At 41.1% G+C, this 23344-nt stretch overlaps 1 protein-coding gene across 5 annotated transcripts in view; it reads left to right on the top strand.

The window, feature by feature from the left end:
- The first annotated feature begins 2378 nt into the window (after positions 1-2378).
- DDX3X (DEAD-box helicase 3 X-linked) overlaps positions 2379-23344 on the top strand; it is a 43578-nt gene continuing 22612 nt past the window's right edge. For 2 of the 5 annotated variants that reach the window (XM_064278165.1, XM_064278166.1), the window contains exons 1-17: positions 2379-2534; positions 6460-6517; positions 8058-8105; positions 9368-9500; positions 10498-10656; positions 10744-10843; positions 11296-11431; positions 12479-12564; positions 12775-12873; positions 12981-13141; positions 13696-13840; positions 13922-14066; positions 14258-14439; positions 14537-14654; positions 14955-15108; positions 15495-15634; positions 15835-23189. In XM_064278165.1, coding sequence (XP_064134235.1) covers positions 2490-2534; positions 6460-6517; positions 8058-8105; positions 9368-9500; positions 10498-10656; positions 10744-10843; positions 11296-11431; positions 12479-12564; positions 12775-12873; positions 12981-13141; positions 13696-13840; positions 13922-14066; positions 14258-14439; positions 14537-14654; positions 14955-15108; positions 15495-15634; positions 15835-15914 — 1989 coding nt within the window. In that variant the 5' untranslated portion in view covers positions 2379-2489 and the 3' untranslated portion in view covers positions 15915-23189. The remainder of the gene's footprint in view (positions 2535-6459; positions 6518-8057; positions 8106-9367; positions 9501-10497; positions 10657-10743; positions 10844-11295; positions 11432-12478; positions 12565-12774; positions 12874-12980; positions 13142-13695; positions 13841-13921; positions 14067-14257; positions 14440-14536; positions 14655-14954; positions 15109-15494; positions 15635-15834; positions 23190-23344) is intronic. The other 3 variants (XM_064278167.1, XM_003417980.4, XM_010597745.3) reach the window with 2 other exon arrangements.

The raw sequence follows: 23344 nt of genomic DNA on the forward strand, positions 1-23344 counted from the left end.
AGTATATCCCATTGTTACTATACATAGTTTGAAGAGCTGTCAGAACTCACAGCTTTTGAATCTTGGACTCATGTTTACCCTAGTCTATATGAACACAAAATGGAACCAAAACCAAGAACACACCTACCACCCTGCATGAGAATTCACAAACCTCAGGTGTGGAATGGCCCCTGATGGTCATTAAGCCTAGTGGTTCTCAACCGGGCATTGTGCAAATCTGTGTGTTTTTGGTGTCACAATGACTTGGACAGGTTCTGGCAATTAGTGGGCAGGGCCAGGCATGCTAAAACTTCTACGATGCTGGACAGTCCCATACGGCAAAGAATTGATCCGCTGGATATTCACAAATGCAAAAAAAAAAAAAACCTGTTCATCATGATCTAAGCCAATAACTAACACTGTTTTACATATGAACACCAAGTATTTTTGTCCAGTTTTGATGTACACTGAATCTTCCAGGAATACAACTACTGTATCAGTTGAGAAGAGTGTAATGCTTCGTTTTGAATGTTACCAAGAGTTCACCATTTTGGAAATAAGGTCACCAATGGCAACACTGTTTATGGTACTTGAGCTTTTCAGTTTGCATTTGTGGCTGCACTGGGCAAGTGTCTATCATCAGTTAGTCGTGCAGAACATTTACATATTAAAACACACATTATTTTATAAATATCTTGCTTTAATTTCTTTATATTAGGTCATGTTTCTTGAAGGTATGTGTTGGTAGGTTCAGGTTATATTATGTATGACTCGTTATTTCAGATGGTTAAAGAGGGCGTTACAAAATATTTGTCATAAAAAGGAGTTGGGCCTTTTACAAGACTGTGTAGTCTAGCCAGCTCCTTTTATAAATGAGGAAATTGAGACCCATAGCAGTTAAAGCAACTTGCCCCAGGACACAGTGTTATATTCTTACATCCCATTCTCGTTTGAATTTGTTTTAATTTTAAAAATTGGAAAGGGAGAGAAATTACGCATGCGGTAAATTATGTGATGAGAATGAGCTATTTGAATTCTGGCAACAGAAGACCCTTTGGAGGATGGTGCAAAACCCTAGGTATTATTTAATTCTCCTGTCAGGCTGAGGGCCAGAAGGGAGGCGGAAAGCTTTTATAAGAACCACGGATCCGCTGGTCAACATGTTTTCTATTTAAGGGCTTGTGGCACTGAAGCTGGGACGAGGGGTGGCCTGCCTGGGGGGGAGGGGGGGCACAAGAAGAGGTTCCTCCGACGGCAGAAGCCTGTTTCTTCACACCATCCACCGCAAAAGCCTGACGGTCACCCCGAGCCCAGACCGATAATCTCGTCGCAATTCCTTGGCCGGCCCAGATTCCGCCCAGCCACAAACACCCCAAATCCCCTGGGCCCCAGGAGAGGTGTTCACAATCCCAGAGCCTTTGGGGGAAGCAACACAGCCCTGGTGACCACCGGCCCTGAGCCGCTGGACGCCCGACAGAGGAAACGAGGGGCCAAAACTAGGTGCCCGCTGCGGGTGTTCCGGAAGAGGGCCGGGGTCCCGGGAAAGGTGCGTAATCCCCGGCTCCCCACAGCGCGTGATTAGCTCATTGTTTCCTCACCACCGGCGGGTGGGGGGGGGCGCGCTCGCGCCAAGGGGGGGAGGTCCTCGGGTTCATAGGCCACGCCCCCGCTGCCTAGGCAACCGAGCGGGGAGGTGCCCGGCCGACCGCGAATGCTGCCAATTCTCCTTCACTTTCCCCCCACCCCCGCCCCGGTCACCCTCCCTTCCTGCTCCCTCTTCCTCTTCCCCTTCTTTCTTCCCCCTCCCCCAATTCCGAGCACTCCATCTAAACCACGGTTCCCGGCTCCACAAAATGGCCACCGCGTTCGACACCTGGGGTCACGTGACATGCCGTCTTCTCGGTTGCAGGCCTCTTTTTGCTTAACTCCAGTTTCGGGGAGGGTATGCGCGACACAGCGAGGACTGAGAAGAAAGGAGAAATTTCACAATATCTCCAAGTCAGGGGACTGAGAGACGAGAGAGCGCAAGCGCTAGTAAAAAAAGATAAGAGGAAACTGGAGGTGAAGGGAGAACTAGGAAGATCAGATGCCTAGGTTTTACAGCCTCTCCGCTGGTGGAAAACGGGGACGACGAATTCTCGCGAGCTCTCGAGAATTTCAAGCCATAGACTAGGATATTAGCGGAAAGCCGGGGAAGTAAATCTCTGAGGGACTACAACACCATTTGCCGCTTTGAACTCTAAGGTAGGGGAACGAGGTGGGACGGAACTGACTAGGAAATCTCGCGATGGTAGGACTAAGCGAGTGCACAGTAGCCAGGCAGAAGTCGTAGCGGTAGGGGGAGGGCACACGTCTTACGTGCTGACGTAGCAGTCTTTCGAGTGGGTATATTAGATCCGTGGCCGCGCCGTTCGCTCCAGAACCGCAGTTCTCCTGTGAGAGGCCTTTGCGGTGGTTCAGACACACTTGCTCAGCAGTGGAAGACTCCGAGTTCTCGGTACTCTTCAGGGATGAGTCATGTGGCGGTGGAAAATGCGCTCGGGCTGGACCAGCAGGTGAGTTGGAATGAACCTAGCGGGGTTGCTGTGTGAGCCCCTCCCCTCCCCTATTCTGGCTGTGGCGCAGCGTTAACCGGCACCCTTAGTTTCCATTTCCTGGATACCTCGCGTTTGCATGCGTTAATGCCCCGGGGCTGTGGAGGGACCGGGAGGCGGCAGGAATGCAGTTTGAAGCTGTTGCTTGGGCCCGACCCCTCTTTTGGCCCGTGGTATTGTCCCCCGGCCGAGCACAATGGCGGCTTTTGTGTGTGCGTGCGCAGGCTAGGGGAGGGGGAGGGGAGGGGGAGGGGGTGCGCGCGCTCACAGAGACGCGCACGCGCGAACCCCGACTGATTAGTGACCCGCGGGGGGAGGGGGTAAGTTCGTGACGGACCGTGAAAGGAGACCCTTTTTGTCTCGAGGGTCTTGGTCCTCGTTGTCCTCGCGGCCCGGATTTTTGTCCCGGAGACCCGGTTGCGTTCGTGTTTGTGTGCTTGTGAACAGGAGAGGGACCACGGCCCCGGAATGTGGGAGGGGGCGGCGCGGGGGGGGGCCCTCGTTCGGGGGTAATGGCGGCGGCCTTCTTTGTGTGGTGCTGGGTGGCGCTGCGGGCCACTGGCGGGAGAGCCCGGGCCAACGGGCCCCGGGCCGGCGAGGGGCTAGAAGGGAGGATGGAGTGGGCATCTTGTGCCTCCCGGGCTTCTTTCCGCAGGCCCTTTCACTCCAGTCCAGTTTCCGCAGGCCCGGCACCCCGGCCAGGGAGGCCGCGTTTCCGGAGTGGAAAGTTTTGTGACGCAGAAGATTCAGGGAGGAGGGATGGGGGGGGGAGTAATGGGCTGCTGCGTGCGCCGTGGCGCTGGGAGCTAGAGATAGAGGTTGAACGCTGGCGGGCAGACATCCGGGAGGTAAGGCATCCGGCGTGGCCCTTTCTTCCTTACTTGCTCCACAGAGTCACTGTATGTTGTTTAGCTGAGGGCCGCGCGTTGTTATGGGCGGTGCCGTGGACTGTATGAATGTCCTTAATGCTAGTGACGTTTGATCTAGGGATCAGCCAGAGGAAAAACTCCCGGAATGTGGCTTAAAACCAAAAACCAAACTCGTTGCCGTCGAGTCGATTTCGACTCATAACGATCGTATAGGACTGAGCATAACTGCCCCATAGGGTTTCCAGGGCTGTAATCTTTAAAGAAGCAGGCTGCCACATTTTTCTTCTGCGGCGGTTGGTGGGTTCGAACTGCCGACCTTTCGTTTAGCAGCCGAGCGCTTAAGTATTAGCTCCACCGGGGCTCTGTGGAATGTCGCTTAGACAACAAAAAAACAAACCTGGTGCTGTGAAGTCTATTCCGGACTCATAGCGACCCTATGATGAGGAATGTGGCTTAGGGGGTAATAAACAGTTGTTGACTTGGAGTAGAATTTTGAAGTAGGTCAGAGGCCCCAGATCTGTTTTCTCTTAAGCAGAATCTTTCTAAGGGTTTGGGGTCAGGGGAGAGGAGGGGTGGCAGGAAGTATCCATCCTTGTACAGCAGTGGCACCAGGCTTCAGAGAAGCTCTTCAGTAGTCCGTTGGAGCCTTTAAATAAACTGGTATTTATGTGACTTTTGCCTAGTGTGATTAGAAGAAGGCAATGGACTCTAGATTTTAATGTAGTCATTTTTCATTAATGAATCGATCATATTAACTTTTTAAAATTCCTGGTTGTAGAATGAAGCATAGACATAGATAAGACCTGCACAGGGTGTCATCATTTTTAACAGTTCCAGTATAGATGGTGCCTTTTTCAAGATTCTAGGCTCAGGACTGGGCAGTATTTCGTTCTTTAGTACACAGGGTTGCTATGAGTCGTAATCGACTCAATGGTACCTAACAAACAAGGCAGAAATGAACCTTATTTAAGTTTGTAATCGATTTAACTCGAAAATTTACTATTTAGACTCCTTAAAATTAAGTGGCAAATTCACAAAAGAAAATGGCAATAATGTAATCCTAACAGTTTAGAACAGTGTCTAAAGTTGTTTGATAATTCTTGTTGCCACAATGTAAAATTCATAACAAAGCTTGTACTGGAACATTTTGTAACAAGTACAAAAGGTAAGTTTTTGTTCATGTAGTATTTTAAAGTATCAGTCTATTGCTGGGATTATTAGTGTAGGGAGAAATGGCAGTGTTTTTGTGAAAGGAAGTCCTGGAAACCAGGTTCCCAGAATCATACTGTGCCTATCGTTTTTAAGGCACAGCATCTGCTTCTAATTTTCAGTGTCTCCATTGATGCTTTCAATCTGGCAGCATCATTTTGAGCATTTAACACAGGATGCATAAACATGTTAGGGTGTAGTATTTCTTCGCAAACAGGTGGCAACAGTATTCTGTGGTCTCTTGTGGGCCCCCCCCCTTTTTTTTAACGAAACACTTTTACCTTATATGTAGATCCGAAACCTGATGTTGTCCAGTCTGTTACGACTCATAGCGACCCTATAGGGCAGAGTAGAAACTGCCCTATAGGGTTTCCAAGGAGTGGTTGGTGGATTCGAACTGCTGACATTTTGCTTAGCAGCTCTTAACCACTGCGCCCCCAGGGCTCCATATATGTGTATATATATATATATATATATATTTTTTCCCTCTCTCACTTTTAAGTAGTTTTCTGGTTAGTCATTACAAACAGGATGGAGAGAAGTTATGGTTTTGTAGAATGTTGAGGCTTAGAGTTACCAGTGTAAGGGGATGAATAGAAGTGAAGATGGAAGGCAATAGAATGTCTTACTCATTAAGAGCATTGTGCCTTTTAGTAACTGTGCGACTAAAATCATCTTTGAACTTATTGTTAAAACGGGAGAAAATAAACAGTACCAATTTCATTGGGTTGCAAGAATTGAATGATAAATAGTTGTATGTAAAATGATGAAGAGTGCTGCTAATTAAATATCTGGACAATATTTGGAGCCCTGGGTAAAGAACTTGGCTGCTAACCAAAGGTCAAGCGGTTCGAATCCACCAGCTGCTCCTTGGAAACCCCGTGGGGCAGTTCTACACGGTCATATAGGTCGCTATGCCTGTACGTGGCTACGAGTCGGAATCGACTTGACGGCCATAGGTTTTTTGTTTTTGGCAATATTTTGAAGTAAAGGAACTAAGGAATGGACGATTCAGAATTTGTCCTAACGGTTTTCAGATGCACCTTTTAGGTTTAAAATAATCTCAAGTAGAAAGTCAGTAGATTGAAAACGAATACTTTGTGTCTGAGATTTTAAGGTAATTTTCTTTTTTGAGACTTGGTATAACCAAAAGTTTTAGTTCGGTGATTGTTGTCGTAAGTTGTGTCGAGTCAGTCCAACTCATGGCGACTCCATGTGTGCAGAGAACTGCTCGGTAGGGTTTTCAAGGCTGTGAACTTTTGGTTACCGTTTGTGCCACCCAGGGGACTCCATGTTTGGTGATTGCCAAAAAAAAACCAACCCATTGGCATTGAGCTGATTTCCAACTGTAGAACAGTAGAACTGCCCCATAGCGTTTTCAAGGCTGTAGTCTATGGACACCGACTGCCATATTTTTCTCCCATGGAGTGGCTGGCGGGTTCAAACCACCGACCTTTGGGTTAGTAGTCAAACACTTAACCACTGTGCCACCAGGGCTACTTGTTTGGTGATTATGAGCTTTTATTATGGAGAATGTTACAAGGAAAATTTGGTTTAAATGAATGACTTAAATTTGGACCCATTTTCTACTGGATAGCACCAGCATCTTGGTGTGTGCTGCTTTCTGCAGTATATACAGAAGTACTTCAAAGCATTCTTAAGTCACATTCTTTTAAGAGTTTCGCTTAGGCAGGCAGGGGCAGCCATTTGTGAATACAGTGCTAGTAAATGCTAGAGGGCGGGACTAGTTTTCTCATTGTAATATTTCCACACATGAACTGTTAACTATCTTACTTTTCTTCTCCTAGTTTGCTGGCCTAGACCTGAACTCTTCAGATAATCAGAGTGGAGGAAGTACAGCCAGTAGTAAGTAAAATATTGTGTGTATTTACTGAATCTGTGTTAGAGTTTAGTATTTTAATATTTCATTGTACTTATTTAAAATTTAGGAATTTCCTTTCCAATTTTTACTGTGTAAAGAATTACATAAACTAGTAGTGATTAAAGCATTGTGATCTTTCTGGTAATAAAAGGGACTAGTTGGTTCTCTTGAGTTAAAAGAGGTAACCGTTAAAAAGAATTTTATACAATGTAGAAATTATCTTTGAAAGAATTTGGTTATCTCAAATATGAATCCTGTGTCCAGCTGAGAGGTGGTAGGGATGTATCCATCCCTGTTAGAGTGAATTAACCAGAACTGTTAAACCTAGTAAAGGGAACGAACACACACGTTCATAGGCTGTAGCTACCCCTTTTCCATGAAGAACTTGAGACTTACTAGTAGAACTAATTCAGCCTATACTGAACCTTGAAGTGGTAGTTAGAATTTGAAATTTTTATGGGTATAATTCTTTATTCTTTGGAAAACAAGTTAGGTTATATATATATTTTTTTTTTAAGAGGGCCTTTTTTTTTTTTTTTTTTTTTGGAGGGGCGGGGACTTGTTAAAGGTATTAGGATAAAACCAAGAAAACCAAACCCACTGTCGTCGAGTCTGTTACAACTCATAGCGACCCTATAGTATTAGGATAGAGGAGCTACTTGGCAATAGACCTCTGCTTCAACTCCCCTTTTTTCCCACCTGTTAACTAGACAACAGTGGGTATGGACCGTAGGGTTGGAAAGCACTGTTTCTTCAAGCACTGTGTGTTTCATAGTAAAAGGACACATCCTCATCTTTAGGCAAGAAGGGCCTCAACAGGGCACAGAGTTACTTGGTTGTTTTAAATTTTACCTTATTTGCCATGCTAAGAATCTTTAGGAATTGATCACTGCAATAGAAATCTTTAAAATTATTCAATTCAGAAGTGAAAAAGAAAGTTAAATTACAGATTTGCTAGTAATAAAGCAAATTGACTTGGTGGATATACATTGTTTTTGCTTCTCATCCATAGTGTAAGTGGAATTTTTGCTAGTGTACAGAACAACAGTTGGCTTGTTTTCCTTAAGCTTAACAAGCCCCAAATTAAAACTCCTAGCTCCTTGAAACCTTTTCCCCTCCCAGCATCTTTTTTGTATGTTTTTTAACTTAGCAAACTAGAGACGAAAAAAAGCTTCTAAATAGCTAAATTACAGGAAATCATAGCAGGCCTTATTTTTTTAAATGTGTAAAGTAACCGCTAGTGGCTGTTTAAATGTGTTTGATTTGTAGATTTCAGCTCTTAGGTTCCAAGTCAGATTTTTTTTTTTGCTTACTAAGCTTTTTAAAAGTTTTTATACAGCAGTAACCCATTTAAAGTTAGATTCGTTTTTTTTTTTTTTTCCTTTCAATTTCCAGGTGTAAGTAGTCAGATTGGAGTGCTAGAGGTTAAAAGATATTTTCCAGCACATGTAATAGAAATTTTGGTGAGAAGTTAAAACTTCTCGGTTTTTGGCTTCTAATTTTTTTTTTATTATTTTTTTTTAGAAGGGCGTTATATTCCTCCTCACTTAAGGAACAGAGAAGCTACTAAAGGTAAGTTCTTACAAAAACTTCAAAGATCTAGTTCTTGCTACATTTAGAAGTTACACGTCAGTAAGAGCTATTAGCCTTACTTAATTTTAGGCATTCTGGAAACTCTGGTGGTGTAGTGGTTAAGTGCTATGGCTGCTAACCAAAGGGGTGGCAGTTTAAATCTGCCAGGCGCTCCTTGGGAACTCTGGGGCAGTTCTGCTCTGTCCTGTAGGGTCGCTATGAGTCGGAATCGATTCAGAGGCAGTGGCGGGAGGGAGGGGGAGTCTATGGGTTTGGTTTTGGTTTATTAGCTGGTACTGAGGCCCGTGTTTATTTTGTGCTTTTTCCCCTTAGCATGACGGGAATCAAAGGGAGAGGCAGTATCACAGAGTTCTTAGAGCTGGAAGAGATCTTAGAAATCTAACCCAACTATTGCTAGCAAAGGCTGTTGTTGGTCACTTGGCTGACAGTGGTAGAGGGAGGCATAAAGCAGAAGGAAAGTAACTTCATTGTCTTGTAAACTACTTCTGAATATTTAATAAGGTATCACTGAATCTAGTTAAACCCTTTAAACCTTCCTAGTTAAACCCTTTAATCTTTCGTTGGGCTAATTTATACCCTTGTCATCCCCTCTTATCTGGGTATTTATAGCTGTACCCTAGGAACCTGTCCATACCAAGAATACGTAGGGATGAGGGTTTTCCATCTTTCCAGGTATTCGTGATTCTCATCAAGCTTATAGTAGGTGGATCGCTGAAATAGTATTGTTAGGTGGTATATGTTTCATGTGTGCAAAGCTCCATTCTTATTGTTGAAACTGAAAAATGCTCTATTAAACCAAGCAAACCTGACACTCTTAAGAATATTTTGAATGAATGCCATCTCTAAGAAACATTGAAATGATAGTGTCTCTTAGTAAACTCATTCCCACCTATACAATTAATGAAAACTGAATTGCGATGGTCATAGAACAATGCCATCAACCTGGTATTCATTCAGAACATTCTTCTGTGAGATTACTTGGTTTAGTGTATAGTATTTTCCAGTAGGGAGAATTAAAGATGTGAAAAAATGTATGTGCTGATGTAAACCAGCTCTTAGTCTTGATTCCCTTCTAGTGCCGTGATAGAAATACTTCCATTGGCCCTTGATCCTACAGGTGTAACATAAGGCTGTGGAGGGCTTCCTATTCAGAAATATAGGACTTATGATAAGGCATTGTCAGTTTCTAATTAATAGACTAAAATGGGTTTGTGGTTTTTTTTTTGTTGTTGTTGTTGAAGGATTCTACGATAAAGACAGTTCAGGGTGGAGCTCTAGTAAAGATAAGGATGCATACAGCAGTTTTGGGTCCCGCAGTGATTCAAGAGGGAAGTCTAGTTTCTTCAGCGATCGTGGAAGTGGACCAAGGGGAAGGTAAGTGGTTTTTTGTTTTTGTCTTCTCACCTTAAGTGTGTATAGTAGTATTTAGAAATTGGTCTTTTGATTTAATTTGTTAAGTCCTCGTTCTTTTATTGACTGTTAAGCATGGTATTTTTTTTTTCCACTTAATAGACCACCTATTTGGGCGTTAAGCAGAATGTCTGCTTAATCATTGTATTTTCTTAGCTGTAAGAGGTCTTTACTAGATTGATCCTGTTTCACAGAAATTAGATAAAAATATGAATATGCTCTTTGGTATCATGAGATCAGTCATTTTTATATTTTAGTTTTGTATATTTTATTCAAAAGGGTTAAGTTCATCTACTATGCATGGCCTAATTTGGTTGAGATTTTTGTGGATTCTCTGTATGGTAATTTTTAAGCACCTTGTATTTTTTGATTACACAAGTGTGGTGAACTGACCTCACGTCTAATAACTGGTTAGCCCTATGTCCTGATTTTTTGCAAACAGGCCTAAAACTGTAAACACATCTTAATTAAGGTAAGGATTATTTTCTGCCTTTTATCTAAAGTCTATCACACAAGCAAATTGTCCTTTAAATGGCATCCTAGTATAACTGGGACAATTGGTATTTGGTATATTATATTTTTCTTTTCCCATCACTAAATATATTTGGATGAGTACTTAAAAAATGAAGGCGTAAGCTGTATGTTAATTTCAAATATATAAAACCTGATTCTAAATTTCAGCATGTGTAAGGTCTCTTTAGGCTATGTGATTTTACAGTAATGTAAAGGATTCCAATTAAAAAAAAAAGATACGTAAATGATACATACAATTTGGTTAATTCAAAGGGCCTTATGTGTCAAGTAAGAATGAGCCAGAACTGGAGTGTTGACATCCTTGAAGTTAGCCATGATAAATAATTCAACAGATCTCCTGGTGCAGTTTTAGAGTAGTGGTAGAAATCTGATAATGGTTATTAATGGTTAAATTAAAAGATTCTGATTAATTGCTTGTGCTGTTCAGATTTGATGATCGTGGACGGAGTGACTATGATGGCATTGGCAGTCGTGGTGACAGAAGTGGCTTTAGCAAATATGAACGTGGTGGAAACAGTCGCTGGTGTGACAAATCAGATGAAGATGATTGGTCAAAACCACTTCCACCAAGTGAACGCCTGGAGCAGTAAGTTTTTGAAACATATGTTAATTGTGATAAAGCCTTATTGCTTAGTATAATAACAACTAAACTTTACCAATCTTTTATCTTTAGGGAACTCTTTTCTGGAGGCAACACTGGGATTAACTTTGAGAAATATGATGACATTCCAGTTGAAGCAACAGGCAACAACTGTCCTCCACACATTGAAAGTGTACGTATTTTTATGTGACCTTTTAAGACATTGAGGAGTATATAAATGTTTTTGGTTCGTCAGAATGAGGTGGACTTCCTAAAGGCATATGTAGATCATGCCAACTTTTTTTTTTAACAATTCTTTAAAGTTACTCTTAAAAAAAACCCCACCACCAACAAAAAGCGCATCATTGGTTTATGGGAAGAGATTGAGTTCAGTGTCACCATTATTACTAATTCACTATCTGAAGTAGAAAATGGGTCAAACATAGGAAAACCCAAAAACTTACATCATAAATTAAACCTGGGGGTTGAATTTTCTCAAAATATACTTTTATTTCAAATCAAAGCAACTGTGAACTAAATTACAAATGGGTCGTTGATTGGTTATTTCCATTATTGTATTAGGGAAAAATAGAAATGGCACCAGATAGCATTTCTAGCTTTTAACCTGGTTGGATTTCTTGACAGTTCAGTGATGTTGAGATGGGAGAAATTATTATGGGAAACATTGAACTTACTCGTTATACTCGCCCGACTCCAGTGCAAAAGCATGCTATTCCTATTATCAAGGAAAAAAGGGACTTGATGGCCTGTGCCCAAACAGGTAAGCTCATCTGGTGAGAGTAAAAATTGTTATGAGGTCTTAACTGGGTTTGTTCTAAAACGTACAAAAAGTGTGTGTGTTGTGTGTGTTTAGGTTTTATGGGAAAGCTTGAGCCTGACTGATAAAGGTAAGGTTAAGGTGCTTTCTCTTTTTCGTTAGGCTCTTTGATTCTTTACTGTCTCTTTAAGTTTTCATCGGGGTATCTTAGGGAAACATAGAAAGTCATCAGCCTAATGTTGCTGCAACAGGGAAAAATTGTGATTGCAATGGTGGGAAAGTATAACATCATGTCTGGAATAAGAAGGCTAAGATTTGGGAATAGCCTGTGATCCATAGGAATGTGGCTAAGGGAAAGATGCTTTGCTGGGTAAAGTAGCACCAGTTTTCTGGGAATGGGGGGTGGTTATACCCTTTGAATTGGGTACAAGTTTTAATGTGTCTGTGAGTTTGGCCAGTTTGAAAGAAGGTGGCAAAATTCCCCCCTTTTTAAAATACATAGAGCTCCAATCATTTGACAATTTTACTTCCCTGAGGAAGGGTGAGAATCTCATCCTTTGTATGCTGTAAATATACAGTAGCTGTGAGAAACTCTTAAGAATTGAAATTGACACCATTTTTGAGGCAGAGGTCTTATGGTTGTCTCTACAAACATGATCAGGAGCTGATACTTTTTCTATAAAGGACCAGACAGTAAATATTCTCAGTTACAAGTACTTTGGCTCTGGTGTTAACAGCGTGAAAGTGGCAATAGTAGTATGTAAATTAAAGGCCATGGCTCTATTCCAATACAACTTTATTTACAAAAGTAAGTGGCAGGCTGGACCTTAATTTGCTGACCCCTGCTGTACACATGGAGGACAAAGAAGTCATTCTTAGGGTTTTTAGCTTGGCCGTTATTTTTGGAAAATATTTGAGCATAAAGGAAAACAACAAATTAACTGTCAGTGACAGGACGGTTAAAAAACACTGCTTAATTATCAATGTTTACCGCAAAGTAATAAGCAGGGTCTTTTTCTGTGGTTGAGTGAATATGCCTTTTCTTAACAGGGTCTGGAAAAACTGCAGCATTTCTCTTGCCCATCTTGAGTCAGATTTATTCAGATGGTCCAGGCGAGGCTTTGAGGGCCATGAAGGTAAATGCATCTTTATAAAATGAGAAATTATCATAGAACTTGTACGTAGCGGTAAGAGCTTTTTAACTGACGCTGAAGTTTATTCTAATGTATTTAATAAACAATTTTCAAGTGTAATCCTTCAATTACCAAAAGAATTTATGTTGTGATGAACTTTCTTTTAAAAAGGGGGGTGTTAGAATTTAACTTCTAAATTGATTTATCTCTTAGGAAAATGGAAGGTACGGGCGCCGCAAACAGTACCCCATTTCCTTGGTGTTAGCACCAACGAGAGAACTGGCAGTTCAGATCTATGAGGAAGCCAGAAAAGTAAGTATGCATTTCAGTGATACTGGCTTTTCCATTGATGCTAATGAAATGTTTTACGACCATGTAAAAATCTTGGCCTTGAAGCTGATAAAACTTTTTGCTTATAGTTTTCATACCGATCTAGAGTTCGTCCTTGCGTGGTTTATGGAGGTGCTGATATTGGTCAGCAGATTCGAGACTTAGAACGTGGATGCCACTTGTTAGTAGCCACTCCAGGACGTCTAGTGGATATGATGGAGAGAGGAAAAATAGGATTAGACTTCTGCAAGTATGTTAATTTTTAAATGTATGGGATGCAACATTGTATTAATGTTATTTGCCATTAAGAAACCCTGGTGGTGTAGTGGTTAAGAGCTACAGCTGTTAACCCAAAGGTTGGCAGTTTGAATCCACCAAGCCCTCCTTGGAAACGCTGTCAGGCAGTTCTACTCTGTCTGTAGGGTCACTGATGAGTTAGGATCAACTCAACAGCAACAGCTTATTTGCCATTAGTTTTGTGGTAATTTATTATTAACACTACCTAAATTTTAAGAAAACTGATTAGTTATATAACCTTTTACAAAAAGTTTGTATGTAATTTTAATGTTGAGAAACTAGTGACATTTTAAGACAGGCTCAGAATGACTAGACTGACAAGTAGTAAGAGCTAATTTGGCTATGTGATCTGGGACAGTTTTATTTGTTGGCAAGAATTCTGCACTAAATATGTCAAATTATGACATGAGGAAGTTAAGTAACTGAATATATAACTAATTACTTTTACTAAAATTTTTTTTTTTTTTAATTTCTCTTCAAATTCTAAATTTTTATGGTTCATGACAGATACTTGGTGTTGGATGAAGCTGATAGGATGTTGGATATGGGATTTGAACCTCAGATACGTCGAATAGTTGAACAAGATACTATGCCACCAAAGGGAGTTCGCCACACCATGATGTTTAGTGCTACTTTCCCTAAGGAAATACAGGTACTGTTTTTCCTGTATATGATGCAAGTTTTATTTATTTAGGAATTTATTTCATTAGATAATGATTTTTGTTCGTTTCAGATGCTTGCTCGTGATTTCTTGGAAGAATACATATTTTTGGCTGTAGGAAGAGTTGGCTCTACGTCTGAGAACATCACACAGAAAGTAGTTTGGGTCGAAGAGCCAGACAAACGGTCATTTCTGCTTGACCTTCTAAATGCAACAGGTAAAATTACTTTAGTGTTACTCTGGTGGTTTGGATAATGAGAACTGTTTGGATCACGTTTTGCTTTTCTTCCTCATTCAAAAGATTCTATTAAAATAGTCTATTTTAATTGCCTCTATTTGCATGTTTAAGTGTAAAGAGAACTAAGCCACTATTAGTGACCAGAACCTTGTAATTTTTTTTCCGTTCAGGCAAGGATTCCTTGACCTTGGTGTTTGTGGAGACAAAGAAGGGGGCAGATTCTCTGGAGGATTTCCTGTACCATGAAGGGTATGCTTGTACCAGTATCCATGGAGACCGATCTCAAAGAGATAGAGAAGAGGCCCTTCACCAGTTCCGCTCTGGAAAAAGCCCAATTCTAGTGGCAACAGCAGTATGTATATATACGTATATGTTATTTTCAAATTAAGCACGTTTAAATGTTTGCATTGTTTTAAATGGGCCGTATATAAACAAAAGTTATTTTCCAGGTGGCTGCAAGAGGACTGGACATTTCAAATGTGAAACATGTTATCAATTTTGACTTGCCAAGTGATATTGAAGAATATGTGCATCGCATTGGCCGTACAGGACGGGTCGGAAACCTTGGTAAGTGTCTGGTAACTTGGTGGTCTAGTTGGTTCTGTTTCTCATTGGAGGGCATGCAGCAAAGAACGTCACAGGATCTTAAATGTTAGGGTCTCTATTTCTAAGGAATGCCACTGAAATATTTTAGCAATAGGAGTGACTGAAAAGGTCAGGTTTTATTCAAAGCACTTTGAGTTTGTAAATAGCGAGTTGTAATTTCATTTTTTAGTATTCTACTTAATATTGCACATAGGACAATAAGACTACTAAGCTGCTTTACGGAAGACCTTGGCTTTATGTACCTTTTTTTTTTTTTTTAAGGCCTCGCCACTTCGTTCTTTAACGAGAGGAACATAAATATTACCAAGGATTTGTTGGATCTTCTTGTTGAAGCTAAACAAGAAGTGCCATCTTGGTTAGAAAGTATGGCTTATGAACACCACTACAAGGGGAGCAGTCGCGGACGTTCTAAGAGGTACCCAAACCAAACGCAAACCCACTGCATTGGGTCGATTCTGACTCATAGCGACCCTGTAGGACAGAGTAGAACTGCCCCTTAGAGTTTCCAAGGAGCGCCTGGTGGATTCGAACTGCTGACCCTTTGGTTAGCAGCCATAGCACTTAACCACTACGCCACCAGGGTTTCCCAAAAAGTACAGATTCTATATAATCGGGGTTGGGAGTTCACTTACACTTTGTTGTTTACTCTTTGAAAGTAGTTATGTCTGGGGTTAGTTTTTCAAATATTTAATTTGAAAACGTCAATTTTTTTAGGATCTTCATGAACAAACCTTTCTCTCTCTCCCTCCCCGTCTCCCCCTCTCTCCCTCCCCCTCTCCCCCTCTCCCCCCGTCCCTGTAGTAGCAGATTCAGTGGAGGATTTGGCGCCAGAGACTACCGACAAAGTAGTGGTGCCAGCAGTTCCGGCTTCAGTAGCAGTCGTGCAAGCAGCAGCCGTAGTGGTGGAGGTGGTCACGGAAGCAGCAGAGGATTTGGAGGAGGTAACCTTGGGTTTTGTTTTGTTTTTTAAATCTTATCTTTGGGGAAGACTTTCTACCTTTTTTTTTTTTAACATCTTTTTCAAAGCATAATTAAAAACGTTGGGGAAGTTGAGCACTGCAGGTTGCTTTACATTAAAGTACTTAGAAGGGAAGGGTTGTATTTAAGAATGGATGGCTTAATTTTTTTTTCTTTCTTTTAGGTGGCTATGGAGGGTTTTACAACAGTGATGGTTATGGAGGAAATTACAACTCCCAAGGGGTTGACTGGTGGGGTAACTGAACCTGCTTCGCAGCAGGTCGCCCTACCAAACAAGCTAATATGGAAACCACATGTAACTTAGCCAGACTATACCTTGTGTAGCTTCAAGAACTCGCAGTACATTACCAGCTGTGATTCTCCACTGAAAATTTTTTTTTTAAGGGAGCTCAAGGTCACACAAAGAAATGAAAGGAACAATCAGCAGCCCTGTTCGGAAGGTGGTTTAAAGACTTCATTGCTGTAGTTTGGATTAACTCCCCTCCCACCTCCCCCTTCCCAAACTGCATTTATAATTTTGTGACTGAGGATCATTTGTTTGTTAATGTACTGTGCCTTTAACTTTAGACAACTTTTTATTTTGATGTCCTGTTGGCTCAGTAATGCTCAAGATACAATTGTTTTGACAAAATAAATTTACTGAACTTGGGCTAAAATCAAACCTTGGCACACAGGTGTGATACAACTTAACAGGAATCATCGATTCATCCATAAATACTATAAGGAAAAAACTTATGCGGTAGCCTGCATTAGGGCTTTTTGATACTTGCAGATTGGGGGAAGCAAATGTCTTGAAGTATATTTAATGGGATTAGTTTCTAATGTGGCAAACTGTATTAAGTTAAAGTTCTGATTTGCTCACTCTATCCTGGATAGGTATTTAGAACCTGATAGTCTTTAAACAAGCCATTCCAGTCATGATGAGGTGATGTATGAATACATGCATACATTCAAAGCACTGTTTTCAAAGTTAATGCAAGTAAATACAGCAATTCCTCTTTCAGTGTTTAGGCAGATTGTTAATTATGAGCTAGCCAAATGTGGGCATACTATTACAGGGAAAGTTTAAAGGTCTGATAACTTGAAATAGGTTTTTAGGAGAATTCATCTACTTAGACTTTTTAAATGCCTGCCATAAATGAAATTGAAATGGTAGAATGGCTGACCACAGCAATGACCAGCCCTCATTATAGGGCCCTGGATGATTTCTGGTCTAATAACGCATGCTAGTGTTGATGTTTTTTGGTCAAGAGGGTATGAACAGGAAGAATTATGCAGCAGGCTTTATTTTAAATGCCGATTCACATTACTCTGTTCAAGCTGCGTTGAAGATGTTAAACTGGCTTACTATAGACTTTGTAAAAATGGCTCCAGAAGAGTAACAAACTGAAATCTTTTGAGATCACACAGGTTGGAAATATGTACATAACTGCACAAGGTGTCGATTCTGCTATACAGTGCAGTTTTAGTCAGTTTTAGTTGCATAGGTTTCCATTGTATTTATAGTCTGTTTATGCTAAATCTGGCCAAAGATGAGCATTGTCCACCACTAAAATGCCTCTGCCACTTTGAATTCTGTGCTAATTTTGTGGCCAGAATGCGGTGATCAAAACGCTCAATCTTTTTACAGTGGCATAGGAAGACGGCAAAAATTTCCTAAAGTGCAATAGATTTTCAAGTGTATTGTGCCTTGTTCTAAAACTTTTATTATTAAGTAGGTGCACTTGACAGTATTGAGGTCATTTGTTATGGTGCTATTTCAATTAGTCTAGGTTTAGGCCCTTGTACATTTTGCCCATAACTTTTTACAAAATACTTCTTTTATTGCACATTCAGAGAATTTTATATATATGTCTTGTGTGCGTGTCCTTAAACTTCCAATCTTATTTTGTCTCTTGGAGATTGTTGAACGCAGCTTGTCTAGGAAGGGGATGGGACTAGATTCTAAAATTTATTTGGGACCATGGGAATGATAGTTGGGAAGAAAACTATTTGCACACGACAGATTTCTAGATACTTTTTGCTGCTAGTTTTATGTAATATTTATTGAACATTTTGACAAATATTTATTTTTGTAAGCCTAAAGTGATTCTTTGAAAGTTTAAAGAAACTTGACCAAAAGACAGTACAAAAACACTGGCACTTGAATGTTGAATGTCACCGTATGCGTGAAATTATATATTTCGGGGTAGTGTGAGCTTTTAATGTTAAGTCATATTAAACTCTTAAGTCAAATTAAGCAGACCCGGCATTGGCGGTGTAGCCATAACTTTCTGATGTTAGTAAAAACAAAATTGGCGACTTGAAATTAAAACATGCCAAGGTTTTGATACACTTGTCTTAAGATATTAATTGAAACACTTCAAAACACTGATACGAAGTGTCCAGATTCTCAGATGTTTGTTGCGTGAGTTTTGTTTAGTTGTGTGTATTTTTTTTTTTTTTTTTTCAGTGAATGTCTGGCACATTGCAATCCTCAAACATGTGGTTATCTTTGTTGTATTGGCATAATCAGTGACTTGTACATTCGGCAATAGCATTGGAGCAAGTTTTCTCAGCAAGCAATATTTTCAGTTAATAATGTTTCAAAAATTACGTAAGAATGAATTTAAACTTGCTGAATGTAAAAAGATTGAACCTCAAGTCACTGTAGCTTTAGTAATTGCTTATTGTATTAGTTTAGATGCTAGCACTGCATGTGCTGTGCATATTCTGATTTTATTAAAATAAAAAATTGAACTGCACAGTCTCCTTTGTTGCTGTCAATTGTGGTTTATTATTAGCAGAGGTGAAAATAAAGTTGTGCTTTTGCCTGAAGAAATTGTAAAATGTAATTTCTTGGTTGCTGTCCAGTGTTATTTGTGAGATGCCTCTTAGAAACAGAATTACTCTGGTACCATAAATACTTCCAATAAAAGATAATAATAGTTTGAAATTCAGTGAAACAGGACTTTTTGTAATAGAAAATTAAAGCCCTTTTATCAGTGTACATGTTACATATGGGTTTATAAGCAGCTTAATATGAGTGAGAATCTTTGAAGGATTGAACAGAATGAAGTAGGTAAAAGTAGCAATTGAACAAGTGAAAGTATCTATTTAGAGATCAGGAATGTATTTGGAACAGGTCAAGGGTAATGGCATGGACACCCATTCTTTACCTTCAGATGTATTTGCTGACATCCTTTGTTAGCACACAGGGCTACAGGCAGCCACTACTGATTAAAAAGTGGTAAGCCGCATAGATGTTAACCTCTAAGGTACAGATTAGGTTAAGCCAAATAGCTATTTTTTAAAATATATTTTATTAACACTTTTAGAGCAGTTTTAGGTTTACAGAATATTTGAGCGGGAAGAGTTCCCATATGCCCCGTCTCCCCTCTGCACCTTACTAACATTTTTCTCGCCGTTACATTTAATAACCAGTATTGGTGCATTGTTAAAGACTATAGTCTACTTTTAGGGTTCGCCCTTTGTGTTGTACGGTTTTGTAGATTTGGACAAATGTATAATGTATCTACCACTACAGTATCATGAACTCGTAACAGTCCTAAAAGTCCCCTATGCTACACCTATTCCTACCCCTGAACCCCTGGCAACCACTGGTCTTTTTACTGTCTCTACTTTTACCTTTCCAGAACTTCATATAGTTGGATTCATACAGTATGTAGCTTTTTCCCACTGGCTTAATTTTTTAAGTTGTAAATAAAACATTTGCCATTTCAACATTTTCACACAAGTTGGTGGCATCATGTTCACCATTATTAATTTTCAAGTTTTTCTGTCACTCTCAACAGAAGCTCAGTGACACCTAAGCAGTCATCTCCCCTGCCCCTCCCTCCATTCCCCCCCCCCGTAGCCACTAATAAACTTAGCTCTCTATACATTTGCTTTGCTAGATGTGTAAATGAATCATAATTGTCCTTTTATTTCTCCTTATTACTAAGCAGTATGTACCACATTTCGTTTATCCATCTTTCAATCTTGGCTCTTGTGAATAGCACTGCAATGAGCATTGGCATATGTGTATGTTTCATTTATCGTATTTGCTAGCTATATATTCCCCTATAATCCTGCCAAGTTCATCTTTTCTGCTAGAAACTTCTTTCACATGACCGTTTTCTTAAGGTTTCAATTCATAGAGGCCCTGACATTCCCAGCTAAATTGCTCTATCAAGAACCAAGGAAACCCTAACAGGAAGGATGTGCAACCAGTACTGGTCTCTGGGCCTGTCTCTCCACAGGAGATGGGGCAGGAGCTACTGAGGCTGATGATTCTTTGGTCACCTCACTCCCAGATTATGAGGGACAGGTCACAGAGGGGCTGGGCTTCCTCTCTTCTGGTCACTGGATGTGGCACACAGATATGTGCTTCCTACTTCCCTCAGTGCTCCTTTATCGTGGGATTGTAGCATGAAACTACTTTGACTTCTAAAAGTAGAACATTTTCGTGAGCAAGAGAATACCACCTTACTGTGACCTTCAGCAAGTGCTTTAACATCTGAGCCACAGTTTTGTTTACAATGAAGTAGGAACAACGTAACCTGCCCTATAAACTTTTTGTGACAAGGGAGGATATATTTAAAGTAGAAGTCCTGTTGATGCAGGGTTTTAAGCGCTTGGTTGCTAAGCAAAAGATAGGCGGTTTGGACCCACCAACCACCCTGTGGGAGAAAGATGTGGCAGCCTGCTTCCGGAAAGATTTACAGCCTTGGAAACCCTATGGGGCAGTCCTACTCTGTCCTACAGTGTGCTATGAGTCAGAATCAACTCAATGGCAGTGGGTTTGGTTTGATTTTACGGTAATTCTATGTTTAACTTTTTGAGGAACCACCAAACCTTTCCACAGCAGCTGCACCGTCTTATAATCCTAACAACAATAGATGAGGGTTCCAATTTCTCCACATCTCCCTAACACTTGTTTACTGATTTTCCGATAATAGCCATCCCAGTGGGGGTGAAGTGGAATCTCATTGTGGTTTTGATTTGCATTTCCCCAATGATTAATGATATTGCATATCTTTTCATATGCCTATTGGCCATTTACAGGCCATTTTACAGGAGCCCTAGAGGCTCCGCTGCTGTTGTATTTTAGAGTGCTATTTTATAGTTAGCTTTCTCAACTGTCACAAAAAGTAAAACTGCTCCCTCACCCCCAATTCTTTTTTTCTCCTTTTTTAAAAAATTGTGCTTTAAGTGAAAGTTTACAATTCAAGTCAGTTTCTCATACAAAAACTTATACACACATTGTTATGTGCCCCTAGTTGCTCTCCCTAAAATGTGACAGCACATTCCTCTCCACCATGTATTTCGCATGTCCACTCAACCAGCTCCTATGTCCCTCTGCCTTTTCATCTCACCTCCGGACAGGAGCTGCCTACTTAGTCTCGTGTCTACTTGAGCTAAGAAGCACTCCTCACCAGTATCGTTTTATGTCTTATCCCAACCCAAAAACCCACTGCCGTCGAGTGGATTCCAACTCATAGCGACCCTACAGGACAGAGTAGAACCGCCCCATAGAGTTTCCAAGGTGCGCCAGGCAGATTTGAACTGCCGACCTCTCAGTCAACAGCCGTAGTAGCACTTAACCACCACGCCACGAGGGCTTCCTTATGTCTTATAGTCCAGTCTAATCTTTGTCTGAAGAATTGTCTTCAGGAGTGGTTTTAGTTTTGGGCTAACTGAGAGTCCAGGGACCATGCCCTCTGGGGTCCCTCCAGTCTCAGACCATTAATCTGGCCTTTTTACTAGAATTTGAGCTCTGCACCCCACTTTTCTCCTGCTCCATCAGGGACTCTCTGTTGCGTTCCCTGTCAGGGCAGTCATCAGTTGTAGCCAGGCATGATCTAGTTCTTCCAGTCTCAGGCTGATGGAGTCTCTGGTTTATGTGGCCCTTTCTGTCTCTTGGGCTCATCTTTACCTTGTGTCTTTGGCATTCTTCCTTCTCCTTTGCTTCAGGTGGGTTGGGAGCAATTGGTGCATCCTCGATGGCCACTTGCTAGCTTTTAAGACCCCAGACGCCACTCACCAAAGTGCGCCCCCAGTTCTTTCATCACTTTCCCATGGTCGGAAGCTCAGAGCCACCCTGACAACTTCTATTTCACCACATCTGTCTACCATCAAGTTACCATTATTTATAAACATTGTTCATGTCTGCTGTCCCTTCTCTTCCATGCTGCCTTCAGCCTAGTCCACAGAAACAGCAGCCTCCAGCCTCCCCTCTCTCCCCCTTCTGGGACAAATATCCATTTCTGCTTCTCCCTTATATCACCCCAATATGGCTCAGGATGGCAATGTGCCTCTCTAAGAATATGGGTTTCCCAGCCTCTCTTGCAGCTAAGGTAGCATTGTCTCCCAGTGTTGGTCAGTGAGATGTAGGTGGAAGTCCCCGGAGTGGGTGTCCCTTCCCAAACAAAGCCTCTAGAGAAAGCTTTTGATTTCTTCTCTCCTAGAACTTGGAGCATGATGTCCAGAAGGGAAGGAACCAGTCTGTGACCAAGGGGACAAAAACTATATGCTGAAAATGGTAGAGTGGAAAGATAAGGAGGCTTGCCTGTGTCCTGAAGGGCATAGTGAAACCATTGCCCCAGAATGCACCGTCTTCCTCTGGACCTCTCATTAACAAAAAAAAATTTTTTTTTTTTTTTTTTTGGCTTTAAAGAACAGAAATTTATTTTCTCACAGTTTAAAAGACGAGAAGTCCAAATTCAGGGCAGTGGCTATAGAGAGGCTTTCTCTCCATTGGCTCTTGGGGGAAGATTCTTCTGGGTTGTCTATCCTTGCAACATTTAGGGAGGTTTTAATCTTTTGAAAGATAAAATTCCAAAGTAAAAGAACCTATAAGCTAAAGGAAGGGGGTGGATCCAATCATTTGCCATGCCACATAAATATTTATAATCTATCATCTGGGATACTATTTACATGATATTTTTGCAAATATCAGAAACTTTCTTGTTTCAAATTTCTGACTCTTTTTACTGCTTAAAAAAGACAACACATACATGCGCACACACACACACACAGTCTTCCCAGGGATATGGAGAGCAACTGGCCATGGTGAGCCCTTTACTTGGGAAGGCCAGTAACAGACAATCAAGAACCAATAACTCACACAAGATGGGAACAGCCTAAAATGTCCATCAACAAATAAATGGATAAATAAAATGTGGTACGTACATCTGGGTGATACAAAGAGTTAACTCACTCAGCTGCTAACCGAAAGGTTAGAGGTTCGAGTCTACCCAGAGGCACCTCAAAAGAAAGGCCTGGCAATCTACTTCCGAAAAATCAGCCTTTGAAAGCCCTGTGGAACACAGTTCTACTCTGACACACACAGGGTCACCATGAGTCAGAGTGAACTCCATGGCAGCTGGTTACATATATACAGTGGAATATTACTCAGCCATAAAGAAATGAAGCTCTGGTACCTGCTATAGCATGAATGGACCTTGAAAATATTATGCAGAATAAAATGTCAGTCAGAAAAGGAAAAATATGATCCCACTTATATATCTAGAATAGGTAAGTATATAGGAACGAAAGTTCAGTAGTGCTTACCAGGACTGGGGAGGCGGGGAAGGAGGGGAAAGGGGAACTCTGCTTAGGGAACACTGAGCTTCTGTTAAAGGCTATGGAAAAATTTGGAAACGGTTAATGGTGATGGTTGAAGAACATGG

The sequence above is a fragment of the Loxodonta africana genome, chromosome X (assembly GCF_030014295.1).
Source record: "Loxodonta africana isolate mLoxAfr1 chromosome X, mLoxAfr1.hap2, whole genome shotgun sequence".
In the NCBI taxonomy this organism is placed as follows: Eukaryota; Metazoa; Chordata; class Mammalia; order Proboscidea; family Elephantidae; genus Loxodonta; species Loxodonta africana.